This window comes from Falco cherrug, chromosome 3 (genome assembly GCF_023634085.1).
Source record: "Falco cherrug isolate bFalChe1 chromosome 3, bFalChe1.pri, whole genome shotgun sequence".
Lineage (NCBI taxonomy): Eukaryota > Metazoa > Chordata > Aves > Falconiformes > Falconidae > Falco > Falco cherrug.
The window spans coordinates 37,621,107-37,634,341 of NC_073699.1; the positions used below are offsets into that span (position 1 = coordinate 37,621,107).

The 13,235-nt window shown below is 40.6% G+C and overlaps 1 protein-coding gene across 8 annotated transcripts in view; it reads left to right on the forward strand.

Annotated features, from left to right (window-relative positions):
• The window catches only part of TPD52 (tumor protein D52), a 128,073-nt gene that overhangs the window by 21,173 nt on the left and 93,665 nt on the right, over positions 1-13,235 (forward strand). For 3 of the 8 annotated variants that reach the window (XM_055703644.1, XM_055703641.1, XM_055703642.1), the window contains exons 2-4: positions 6,943-7,058; positions 8,815-8,963; positions 9,769-9,870. In XM_055703644.1, the coding sequence (XP_055559619.1) occupies positions 6,943-7,058; positions 8,815-8,963; positions 9,769-9,870 (367 nt within the window). Of the gene's footprint in view, positions 1-1,492; positions 1,976-6,942; positions 7,059-8,814; positions 8,964-9,768; positions 9,871-10,911; positions 10,939-13,235 lie in introns of those variants that run through there. The other 5 variants (XM_027801201.2, XM_027801213.2, XM_055703640.1 and 2 more) reach the window with 5 other exon arrangements.

The window sequence follows — 13,235 nt, forward strand, 5'->3', positions numbered from 1 at the left end:
ATAAGTTGTCATTTTGTCTAATCCAGTTAGTACAATTACTGCCCAAGCCTTTTGCAGGGAATGCAGTCCCCGCCTGCTGAGTTACAGGAGGGAAGGCTGCAAACCAGAATCAGTAGCTATTCTTACTAGTGCGTGTGGTTGATAGAGAGTATATTAACCCTGTAGCCATGTTAGTTCTCTGCTGCCTCTGGATGCTTTAACTAGAATCTGTGACCAAAGCTTTGACCTTTGTCAGGTGAACTTTGTAGTATTTCTGGCAGATGCCACAGTCATGTGTCGGAAATGCAGAGGGGCATTGCATTTTCCTCTTTTCAGTGGGTTCGGAAAATGGCAGAGACCTGTGTTTCTGGTTCTGGCACTCTCATTGTCATGAGACTGCAGGGAATCTGGACCAGAAGCCAGTGTAGGTCGGCAGCCTAAAGGAAGTGTTCTTTAATTAGCTGGAAGGTCAGTGAGCACAGGAACAGACTGCAGTGGCAATGGGAAGTTAAAACTTCAGAAGTGGTATGCTTTCTTCCAGGGAACACATTGTCTAGGCTTGACATGGGGTATGCTGCAAGGCTCCTTCACTTTCGCAGCACTGAACAGAGGGTGGTGTGATGCCGCTGACTGTCTCTGTCTTAAAACATCACTCTTATGGTGGAGAAAAAGATTAACTTCCATTTGGTTATGCTTTTCTGTGTGCAGGCTGAAGTGAAGAGCCGAGGTGGAGGTGTGAGGCTGAGAGGAAATTGTTGCTCAGCTGTAAGGGCAATCTACTTACTGCTAGTAAGGTTGTTTCTCAGTGAAAGAAGCTGGCCTTGGGGAAAAAAGAAAATAGCGAAGCACTGCAAAACTGTGCTGAGTGCCTCTTTTAGGTAAGAAGCACTTCCGTTTCCCAGAGCTAAATCCTGTACCCCCAGCATGAAGTCAGATGGTTTACATAAGTTGATCTTTCTTCATGGTATACGTGTCAAAACATGAATACATTTCATCAGGACAATGCATTCCAGTGTTAATGGTTCATGGCGTAACTGGCTGCTCTGAATGACGCTGGCTGAAGCACCAGGGATATAGGGCAGTGCACTTCAGTAATCTTTTTTGGAAAAAAACCCAATAAAACAAAAAATAAAACCAACCCACAAAAACCCCAAAACCTCTCGCATATGTTTAGCCTCATGGGCAAAAATCATAGTGCACATTAGCATGTTCATTACAAAACCTAGACAGTGGTTATAGCATAGCCTTCAGAGATGAGCGCTGCTTTCCTCTATTTTGAGCTCACACTAAAGCGTGATACCTGGGCAGCAGAGACTGGGTTCTGGCTACTGATAATTACACTGGCAGAAGCAGCTGGAGAAGTAGTTACGCACACAGAATTTTCCATTAATCAGAGGAAAAAGTCCTACACAGATGGTATATAGGATAGATTACGGCTAGTAATCCTTTTGTGTCCTAGAAGATTAAGAATATCCTGGTGTAGCTGCAGTCAGCTGACCTTTTTTTACTTAAATCATTGAAAATTCTTGATGCAGTTCTGCAGAGGACCAAGGCTTTCCCAGAAGCCACAAACGGTGTACTGTGAATGTTTGTTAAAGGAACGGTCTGTTCAAGTCCAGTGCCGGATTTACAGGAACTTAACTTTGTGCCGTGTAAACAGCAGCAGCTACAAGATGGCTAAGAAATCACTTGCTAGATGGCTCTATCAAATCTAACAGAGGCATAAGAGAGCTCAGTTTTACAAGGAGGTATAGCGAGTGGTCATGTGAAGGAACAGAGGGTTTCTGAATCCTGCTGTCTGGGTCACCCAGAAAGCGAAGATGAGCGTTTCAGTGGAAGAAGAGGATGGCTGCGCGTTCTGAATTTTCTGGCATGGATCTGTATGAGGATTACAAATCACCCTTCGATTTCAATGCTGGAGTGAACCGAAACTATCTTTACCTGTCGCCTAGCATAAACCTTTCTCCACCTGGATCGCCTACACTGGTGAAGTCTGGTAACTTCCTTCTTTTTTTTTTTTTTTTTAAAAAAACCTCTAGATGGAAAACTTAGATTAATATCTGTAAAAAGGAACTTTTCAAATTAAGAATCTATAAAATTTGGCTGAAACACCAGTGTAAATGAAGGTGAAAGCTGATCTGCTGTAACTCTGGTAGTTTATTAGCTTTGGTGTGTCATGTAGGTAGTATCTCATGCTATGCATTTACCAGCTTTACCTTATTTGATACTTCTTAATTCAGTAGAAAGGCAGAAAGGAAAACAAGGTGACCCAAAAAATTAGGAACAAAAGCACAGCTTCTGCAAGATTGAACTATTTGGCTTAGTTTGACTATTAGCTTTTTTCTGGAGAGGTTAGGAATTGCATACTTAGTATGACTTCAGAGCACTGAATAGTCTAACGTCTGCTCTTGCCTTAGTACTGAAAATACACTGATTAATTAAAATGCCCTCTAAAACATTTACTATGTTCCACCTAGTATTTAAAATGCTGTAAATCTTGTGCCTGCAGATACTAACTGTACTTGCACTCCCCTGAGGAAGTGGCTGTTGTGTGTTGTGCTGGAGCAGCGTCCGTCTAGTGCTTAACCCTACTAGTTTCTAGCTAGTAAATTGTACAGAACACTTATGGCTGTGCCCTCCAATGCATCCTAGTCTGGTTTTACCACCTTTCCTTTCCATCATGTGCTGCCAGACATGATCTTCCAGAGTAATTAAAAATATAGAAAGCTTAGTCCTACTTCAGGTGTGACAAGGCAAAGCAAAATTACGTTTATTTAATGGGCTTGTTCTTTAAAATCTTAAAGAAAGGTGCATCCCTTGGGGAACTAAAGGAAACCTCTGAATTTGTGAACTGGGGCCTCTGGGAAACAGTGGTCAGCTTTCACTTCTGCAATTACTGTATCTCCCATCTCTTCTAAAGCAGGGGGGAGCAGTCCTTTGTATCTGGTGGTGATGCATCACCAGAAGCACTAACCTTTGCTGAGCTTTTTTTTTTTTTTCCTTTTTCATTCACTTTGAATGAATGTATGATTAGCGTTTGGGAGAAGCCCAAGAACTTTTTCCCCTGAGCTGAAGAAGTATGTCTCACTTTGCCTTTTTCACTGAGATAAATGTGAAGCACTTCAATTTGATCTTTCTTATATGTTGCAAAATAAATATCCTCTGTAGCACTGTATGTTACTCAAATGTTGGAGTGATCTTAAACCTTGTAACAGCTTGTTCTCCTGAACTCTGAAGTGCCTTTTTTCTTTGGCTTTGCCAACTGTATAGTGATAGCCAAAATACTCATTCTGAGTGTCTCACAGAGAATGTGTCTGAAGATAAACCTTTGTGAAGGCTAACCCTCCCCCACCCCAAAGGCTGCTCATCTGAAATGACCACTACTTCCTTAAACTGCTAATGTTTACTGCTGATCTCTGAATTCAGGCCAGAAAGAGGTAGGAACCTCTGGTCAAAATAGGGCACGAACTTTGGTTGAAACTAACCAAAGCAAATGCCAAACCAGGAATGACTCCAATGCTTTGCCTACCCTGGAAGAATAATAGGCATTTAAGTGCCGTCTCCCTAAACGTAGTCTATGGAGTCCTAATCAACTAATGTTTTCATGTCTTTATTTGGTTCATATAAGTAGATCTAATAAACTGCTGGGATAATATGTTAGTATTAGAAATACAGACACCTAAAAACTGACCTTAAAACTAGTTACATTTTCATAATACTAGATAAGTCTTCCCATTTTTCCCCCCCAATGACATTTTTACTCTGTTTAAGAGTTTGAGATGCAAAATGTTCAGCTAAACTTGGTTATAGCAATCAGAGTACCAAATGACTGAATTTTGAGTCCTTTGCAACCCTGAAAATGCAAAAGAACTAATGTAATGAAAGGTAACAAGTTGGAAGCCAATAACAACAGTTCTGCTGGTGAGCAGAAGACCACAATTGAGAAATGCTCTCTCAATAACAGACTGAGTTGAAGTATTTCCATCTGTTGGCTGACTGCTGTTTCCCTTTGTGGTTTCTTGCCCCAAACCCCACAAAAATGTCTAAGGTAAGCTGTGTACCTTTCCTTATGAAGCTTGCTTAAAGCCAGGATCTTACTGTCTGTCAGCCCTAGCTGATGGGTTGCAGCCACACCATTGTGGAGGTCTGTGGGTTGTTACCTTCTTGGTCAGGCTGCCTAACACTGCCTTCCTGTAGCACAGATGAGCTCTGTGTTCTGCAAGTATTGAAATGAACAGAGGAATGGGAGCAAAGCAAGCAGAGAGGTGAACAGTTACAGGGGAAGAGAAGGGAGATGACAGAATAAAGATTTATGGAAGGTGTTTGCATACTTCAAGTGCAGCTAAAGGAAAAGTAATAAATGGAAGGGTGGCGGAAGGCAAAGAGGAGAGGAAGGCATGGTCAGATGTACAGAGTGAGGTATGGAGGACTCTTGAGTAGCAGTGATTTCCTGTATTCCTGAAAGATCTAGAAATGGGAAGGGGAGGAGAGTTCATTCCCTTGCTTCTTACCATTGTGTCCTAAGTTCAGTGTAGGCAACAAGCAGCACAGACTCCCTTAGAACAATAGTTTTACAAAGGGAAGAAGGTGCATTCCCCAAACAGAAGCTATTGCTGCAGGAGACAATCCAGCATGTTTTCCTACTGCTGGATTGACTTGATCTATTTTTGGTAAGATAATCCAGATGACTTCATAACCAGATTTAACAGGCTCAGCTGGATGTGCTAATGCTCTTGGAGTCAGCATGGGCTTTTGTACTTGCAGACTTTCTGAAATGGCTTTTGCAATGGCAAGCTCTGTAGTCCTTGAAGGGCCTGCAGATGGACAATAAGGTCAGGAGTCAGAGGCCAGCCTCCTGGGGGTCATACAGAGTGTCAGGGGAAAATGCAGTTTAAATGGTTAGTGTTCCTTCAGTATAGGCATGTGTAACTAATAGGATAAATAGCAATTTGACTAAAAGGTATGGCATTCTTAACCATTTGATGTATAAAACAAAAATTATCTGATTGTGAGACATAAGCTGTAATCCTCTTTTTGGTGCTGTAGTGCTGTGTTTTGGTTTGGGCATTAAACTTGAACTTTTCTTCTGCCCTAGATTTCTGCCAGAAAAATAATGTATTTGGAAACCTGTAGGAAAGATGTCATGTTTGTGTAGAAGACAGACATAAATCTCTGGGGAAATGTGGCATAGATTTTACATATAATTGCAGAATGGGGTTTCATTTGCTTTCTGTACACTTCCTTCTTGGTGTGCTCTGTGGTAACTTAACATTTGCAAGTGTTCTGCCCATGTAGCGGTGTGCTTCTAGAGGATGAATGTTCTGGACACAAAGGCAGAAAACATACTGTTTCAGAAAGAACTTGTGGAATTGAGTTTTAACTGAGTTCAGTAACTTGATCGAGAACTTCTTTTCTTAGGCTTCACCTGCCGCTAGGAGCATGTTTCTTAGAATACCTACAACTAATTGCAGACTTACAGAATTGTTTTTTCCCTAACTCTTCAGTTGATTGTTATGCAGCTATTTGATGTCAAGCCTCATAATGAAATCATAGTGGTGGTCTCATTGCACGTTAATGAGTTTTTGGATTCCCAGACCAAATGGTAGTATGGAGTGCCATCAGAAGCTGCTGAAATGAGAATGGAATTTTATCTGGTTAATTACTATAGTGATTAGTAAGGGAACATTACTTAATATGTCCTCAACTTGTCTGAATTATAAATTTATATACATATACACACACTCACCCTCTCTTACAAACAATCAATCCTCCTGGGTTTTTTTTCTTCTATTTTAAGATTTTCTTTTTTACTATCTATAAAGCTATTTTACTTCTTGAACAGAGAATTAGTTCTAGGAATCCGTAACTATTCCACCACGCAGTCTCTCTGCAAATTAGAACAGAATTCCTTAATTCTGGCAAACCATGTTTAAGTCAGCTACAAGGATTCAAAATGGGGAGTCTTTTGCTGGAATATCTGTTTGTTGCATTAGAAGATGTTTAAAGTGATCTTACTGCAACCACTGAGGACTAGCAATAAATGAATCTTTAAAGCAAGCACATCATAGTAATACAAATAGTATTGTTCTCTCTCCTTTCCCTGAAGCTGTGAAGCTGAAATTTGAGGAAGACCATAGGGATGTTTGGGATTCATACAGAGTTTGGCAGTGTTTTAGTTTCTGGATTTGGAAGGGGAAGAGGCAGCAGTGTGAGTGGATGCACATCCCCATCAGTCCCTTCCCAGCACTCCACTGCTTTGTCTGAAGTGACAGCCTTTTGTTCCCAGGCTCCTTCTCTGGGCTTCTCACCTGTCTCAATGTCCAGGTGCAAAACCAGCAGCTGACTTCTAGTTCCGTGGTATCTGCAACTTTCTAGCCACAGTGGTCCCAGTTACTAGGGTCAGAGAGATTGTGCAGGGTATGGGGGAATAGGGGAATAGTTCGTACTTGCAGTGCAACCCTCTGCTGTTGCTGAGCTTGCTTGTCACCATGACTGTTCCCAGTGTGCTCAGAAAGGGCATTTTTTTTTTTATCTGATCCGAAGAGCAGTGAGGGAGGGAGCCTCAGCTTTGGTCTTGAGCGCTTCCAGAGTTTCTGTGCCACATGAGCAAGACCGAGCAGAGTGTGTAAGGACTCCTGGGCAGAGGTTGTATAGGAACCATTGGTTGGGACGTTGTGTTCTGCACCTTGCTTTCTATGGTAGTGGGCTGCATTGTTCTCAACGTGTCTCCAGTCTCCTATTATAGCAGCAGCTGCAATTATATTGAGCCTTAATACAACCTGATGGAACGAAACAGCCAGTAAAATGCCTCTGGTTTCCTCTACGCTGTAGTACTTGGGGAATGTGACTCTGGTGTCACATCAGGTTTTTTTGTCCACTGGCACAAAAGGGCTGCGTATTAACATTACCTGCTATCTGGCAGACTCGTGATGATCTGACTCTTAATGGTTTATTCACCTCAAGGGCTGCTGAGAAGTGACTCTATACCTGAGGTTGGAGAGGATGCTGCTGCTACAGTCGGTATGGCAGAAACACTCTCAGAAGAAGAACAGGATGAACTAAGAAAAGAGCTTGCTAAGGTAAACCTCTTGCAAATAGCTCTTAAACTGGTTTTGAGAATGAAAATCTGGGGTAACGCTGTCTCTGAACATAGAGTTAATGCTTTGCATATTTATTCTGTGAATGTCTAAAGCTAGATATGGCACTCCTGTGTATTGTGGGGAGGGAAAGGGAAGGTGTCAAGGAGGAAAGAACAGCCAGTTCTGGCTGTGGGGAATTAAGCTAGAAGTACTGAGCGTGCAGATCTTAAACCAAGATGTGTAAATGCCTAACCCTTTTTTTTCCTCAGGTGAGAAGGGAGTAAATAAGCTGTCACACAGAACATGGTTGGCAGCCAAAACCAAGTGTGGTCTCAACTGGTGTGGAGTAACTAAAGCTGTTGTTTTCATGAAGGATATTTTGTAATAATATTGATGTAGATACTGTTATGCTAATATCTAACCATGTAACTATTCTTGTCGGTAGTTCATGTAACAGAAATTTTTTGAGAGGGTTAAAGTAGTAGTCTTTGAAGGACAGTCAAATATTCAAGCCTGATACATGCATTTCAGAAGTTGTCAAAGTCAACCTTTGAGTCAGTCCCTTTTCTTTTGTAGTTTTGTGTGGCTTTAGGACCCTAATAGAAGACACTGACTTAAGACCAAGATTGGTAAATGAAAGTTAGCTGTGAAATAAACGCATTTAATGCAGTCATGGTTTTGGTAGTCCTGAGTATTATTTCATGCCAAAAAAATCAGCGGAAGATGAGGGAAATCTAGTCCTGCTAGGGTTTGTCACACTGGATGTTGAACAGGTATCCGAAAGAAAGGTGCATTGAAAATACTGGTATTTCCTCAAAGGAGCTTGAATGAGTGGGCAGCCTGATACTCTAAAGTAGGGTGGTCCAGTCTGGTTGAGGAAGTAGGATTGATGTATGCCCTTCACCTTTGTACTTACGACCTTAGTGCCTCTGTAACATCTGTATAGCCCACAGAATGGCATCCTAAAACTATTTTTGACATGTCTGGACGTGATCTGGTCATGCTTCTTTGAGAGACTGAAGTAACCATATGTGTAAGGAAGGAAGTATATAAACAATAACATGTTTTCTAGTTGCTGAGCAGGTGCTGTGTTTTTGTTGTTGTGTTTTTTTGGTTAGGTTTTTTGTTTGTTTTTGTGCTTTGTTCTGAGTTTTTTTGGGGGTGGGTGGTTTTTTTTCTTGCTCTTGTTGTTTTGGGAGGTGTTTTGTTTTTTTATAATTGCTCAGTCTGCCACCATTTTCACCCCTGCTCTGGGGAAGGCATTCCTGTAGTTGGATGCAGCCTGCAGTTGTTGGCTTAAGCCACAAAAGAACCTTTCTGTTCAAGCAAGGAAGCAAAACTTGTGTGTGGATCAGACATGCTCTGAGCTTCCTGATACTTGTCATACATTGGTATCTCTTCTGACGTGGAAGGAGAATACAGGCTTGGCAATTGTCCCAGGCTTGACTAATCTTCAAGCTTCACATAGGCTAATGTTGTCTGAAGGTAATGACTTCTAACTATATAATCTTTTAGTTACCAACTTCCTTGTGCATATCCCAGTAACAGAGCTAGCTGCTTGTAGATTGCTTTTTCACTGGCTCTTGTTGTAGACTATATTGGATTTTCCTTTTAGTGTTTAGAAACAACTGTGAGGCAATGTTAAAAATGTTAGCCCTCTCATTACTGATGCCTGGTAGATGTTTTAAAAAATACATTGTTAAATAGCTGGGTATATCGCTTGTTAACTTATCTCTCATCAACTCTGCTGGCACAGGTGGAAGAAGAAATCCAGACACTCTCACAAGTGCTAGCTGCCAAAGAGAAGCATCTAGCAGAAATCAAGAGAAAGCTGGGAATTAACTCACTACAGGAGCTAAGGCAGAACATTACCAAAAGCTGGCAAGATGTGACATCAACCACAGCGTATGTACCAGTTTGTGATGATCGTCTCAGCTGTTGGGGTGAAAACTATGTAGTTCTTGTGTGATGTCTAAACCCTCTGTTCTTGTGAAATCAGATGAGTGTAAATAACAAAGTTAAGTTGCACTAAAACTTACCTGGATAAATCATTATCGATTACTTTAAAGAAGGCCACTATTAGCTATATCATCTCATGCAAGATAAGAATGATTGACCGTAATATTCTATTACACTTTTTGGCTGACGGATCTGAGATACAGAGGTGTCCAAAGTCCAGCAGAACACCCTTCTTCTCCAGCCTGCAAAATTGTTGTAAACTGAGCTCGTGCAGGAAGAGTGCAAAGTCACAGTTAATGCTCTTGCCAAACACAGCTGTTAGCTTAAGGTCTAGAGTGAAACACCTTCTGCAAGTAATGACTACACAGAATGTAAGAGGATGTACCTCAAACTTTTTATGGTGAAGTTTCTTGACAAAACCATTTGGTACAAGATTTTATATGCCTGGCACAAAAACCAGACCTTTTCTCTTTTTTGTGTGTGTTTTTGTTAATGTCCTACAATAGCAGATCGCATCTTTTCTGCAGGTGGGGTAGTAGTACATGTTGATAAACCTGATATGAAGTCTAAGGTGGCAGAGATACTGTAGCCAGAAGGGACTGCAATGGCTCAAAATAATCTCTTAAGTAGCTTGTCCATTTGACCCCAAAGCTGAAGTACACATCTGGGTTTGATGTGAATTTGCGTACACTAAAAGGTTCCTTATGTTTTCTATTAAAATATCTACAGACTTAATTTTGTTTGAACACAGATACAAGAAAACATCAGAAACCCTGTCTCAGGCTGGTCAGAAGGCTTCTGCTGCTTTTTCATCTGTTGGTTCAGTCATAACCAAAAAGTTTGAAGATGTCAGGTAGGTTTCTTCAGCTTTTCCCAAGTATTTGCACTTTTGATTTAAGCAGGTGATCCCTGAAATTTATGCTGTTAATGTATCTAGCACTTCTAAGAGTTAATCTACCAAGAGCCCTTAGCATCTCGTTTAGCAGAGCTGAGCAACTTGCTGCAAAATCTCCTTATATGTCCTCACTGATGCAGAAGAGTTCTGTGGTGTGTACTTTATATAAGCATGAGAAGCAACTCCACTGCTACTCTTATTTTTCTGATAGGGTTACAGGTGGCAGTGTGTCTGCCTGCCTCTGTGTGATGCATGTAGCATTGCCATTTCTGTTCTCTGACTTTCTCAGCATGTGGAATACTACATTTAAACAACTAATGTCTTTCACTCTTTGTGGTTTGGTTTGTTTGGTTGTTGTTTGGGTTTTTTTTTCCTGTCTTGTGTGTGGATTCCTTTCAGGTGTGTTTTATTTCTTTGTAAGCTGTTTTACCTCATAGCAGGGGCTTGATTTTATTACCTTTTTACTAGACTATTGGCACATTAAAATTCTTAAATATGGGCATACAATGTATTTTGACTTGTGTCAAGTGACACAGCCCTTCATGCAAATTGGGTAAGTGTGGTGGTCATTTTTAGCACTATTGTGAGCTGCATGCAAAACTCTATCTGGATGCAATCCAATCATATGCTTAGCTTACAACTATTTCTTTGATGATTTAATTCTTACTTTAAGTTTTTACTTTTTTATTTTTACTTTTTATTTTAATGGAACATACAGAAACATTCATCTCTGCTTGTAATTTGTTGCGAGTAGTGAATCAAACATATTTTTAAATTATTGGACAAATAAAAATTCATGCATTCTAACAGAATGTTGATGCATTGGAAAGCAGTGTAATAAAATCAGCCCTCTGTTTTAAAGTGCTGCCATTAACCTCTTTCTTGCTTTTGAGGTCTAGTGAGAAAACACTTTGAGGTGCAGCTACATAGTTACATATTTTTCTTCAGATTTATCAGAACTTCCTTTCTCTCTTTAATGCTTACTCTGGCATTGTGCAGACTACAGGCATTTTCACATTCCTTTAGGTAAGGTGGGCGCAAGAATTGTTTCTGAAACTAAGCATATAGTCAGACTGTCTCCATTAAAATCTTTAAATAAGTTTTGTCTGTAAAAGGTAATTTCTTTTTTTCTCCAGTGTTAATGTAAAACTGAAGCTCTCAATGTCAGGGAAGATGTTTCATGTTCTCGTGGTAACTATCTCAGAACATGAAATCATGAGAATACATAATAATAATTAGTCTCTCGTCCTTGTAAGAAAGGAATCTGTTTAAATGCTACTGCATGGTTTTTTGTAATGAGACAGAATATGGTTTTGAGGTCAATGGCATGCAGCATTCCTCTTTCTCTTTGTTTGTACACTGTTTGTGCTTTGACAGAGTAGAAATTTTCCCTTTTTTTGTGTCTGTTACAGTGGCTGTTTACCATTGTGATTCTAATCAAATCACTAGAGTCTAAATGTAAAATAATTTATGCATTCTCTGTTCATAGTTTGTCTAGTGCAACAGTAGTTATCTTTGAGTTGATTACTCGGTGTCTGGAGCTGCTGAAGTATTTTAGTTACCTTGTCTGCATTGCCCTTTATCTGCCTAGTCTAAGCAAATACTCAGTGTTAAGTTTTCAGTAGTTAAATTTCCTGTGGCAACTTCTGTCCATTGCCTCTCATCCCCTCTGTGCACACCTCTGAGTCTGGCTTCATCTTTTCTGTACTCTCCCACTAAGTAGCTAAAGACAGTGGGATCTCTAAAAAGATGTAGGGATCTGGCTTCTAGAATGCTAACTAGGAGCTGTAGCCTCAGGAGCGGTGCCTGGGGAGGAGACGGGCAGGGACCAGGGACGGGATGCTGTCAGAACTCAGACTCTGAAGTGAGCTGTTTGCTCAAGTACAAGAATAGCAGCCTGTCTGAAACACTTCCCCTTTAGCATCAGTGAGACAAACGGAGCCTGAAAGATGTCTTCTGTAACTTTTGGATGCAGAGCTTGACTGCTCACTTAACAGGGTTCACCTTAACAGGGTTCACCTTTCTTCCTTAAGGCTATGGTGTTCCGCTACTAGTATTAACTATTGCATTTGGCAAGGACAAGCACAGACTTATAACCCACTTCTGGAATTTAATACTTCAAAAGAAGAGTGTCCCAATTTCGCAAGTTAGTAGCTAGGTGGGTGTTGAGAACTCTTAATCAGAAACTGGGCCACTGGGAGGGAGTCCACACTGTTGGTGTGCTTCTTGGGAAGAATCTTGGCAATGGAAATTCAAGGTATTTTATAAATTCAGGAGCAGCTGAGTTTAAAACAAAGCAAAAAAAAAAAAAAAAGTGGGAAGAATTAGTGCTGTTCAAGATCTTAGTTGCACTTAAACAAGAGATTTAAAACCCTTGAGTATTTTTGCTTTCATGATGACCAAGTTCATCTGGGATTCAGTCAGTGAATTCAGTGTTGTGTTGACCACTCAAGTGGCATCTATCTTTAAGACTGCACAAGTCTGAACTTCAGAAAAGTTTATATGCCCGAGTTCTTTCCTGGAAATGAGAATCGATGGGCCTGATACTTACTTGAATAAATACTGAATATCCAGGTGAATATTTATTCTTAAACTCTTATGTAGCTTCTTCAACATGGCTTTTCTTTTCTTCTACTGTTTTAGCTTAGGGACTTCTCAGCTTTAATGGCATGACTTCTTCTGTGTTCAGCTACTTCCACATGTTCCATGCAGTAAACATCACATGCAGGTCTTAATTACTTTGCACTGCAAGAATGATGTTGGAGGGAGTTGCGAAAGGGAGTAAGGCAGCTGGTGGAGCTGTGAATTTGGAAAGTACTGAAACAGAAAGGAAGAGAGAGGACTGGTGGTGTGAAGTCTGTGCATTATTGCTTCCTCTGTGTGTGTTTCTTCTGCTTTTTGTTGTGCTGAAAATGCACTTTGTTCCTTCTTAGGTTTGTCTTAATACCTTCATTCTTCTTTATAAGAATATCTTGAACTTGTGATGAGCTAGCTTTCCTTATATAGGCAACATGAGTATTATGTGCAAAACAGCAGTAGTACCAAGATTGTAGAATCACAGACTATCTGAAGTTGGAAGGGACCTGTAAGGATCATCAAGTCAAAATCCCTGCTCCTTGCAGGACTACCTAAAACGAGATCATATGACTGAGAGCGTCATCCAGATGTTCCTTCAACTCTGACAGGCTTGGTGCCCTGAATACTTCCCTTAGGGAGCCTGTTCCAATGACCGACTACCCTCTCAGTGGAGAGCCTTTTTGTAATGTCCCATCTGAAGTTCCCCTGGTGCAGCTTCATTCCATTTCTTTGTGTCCTAAGTCAAC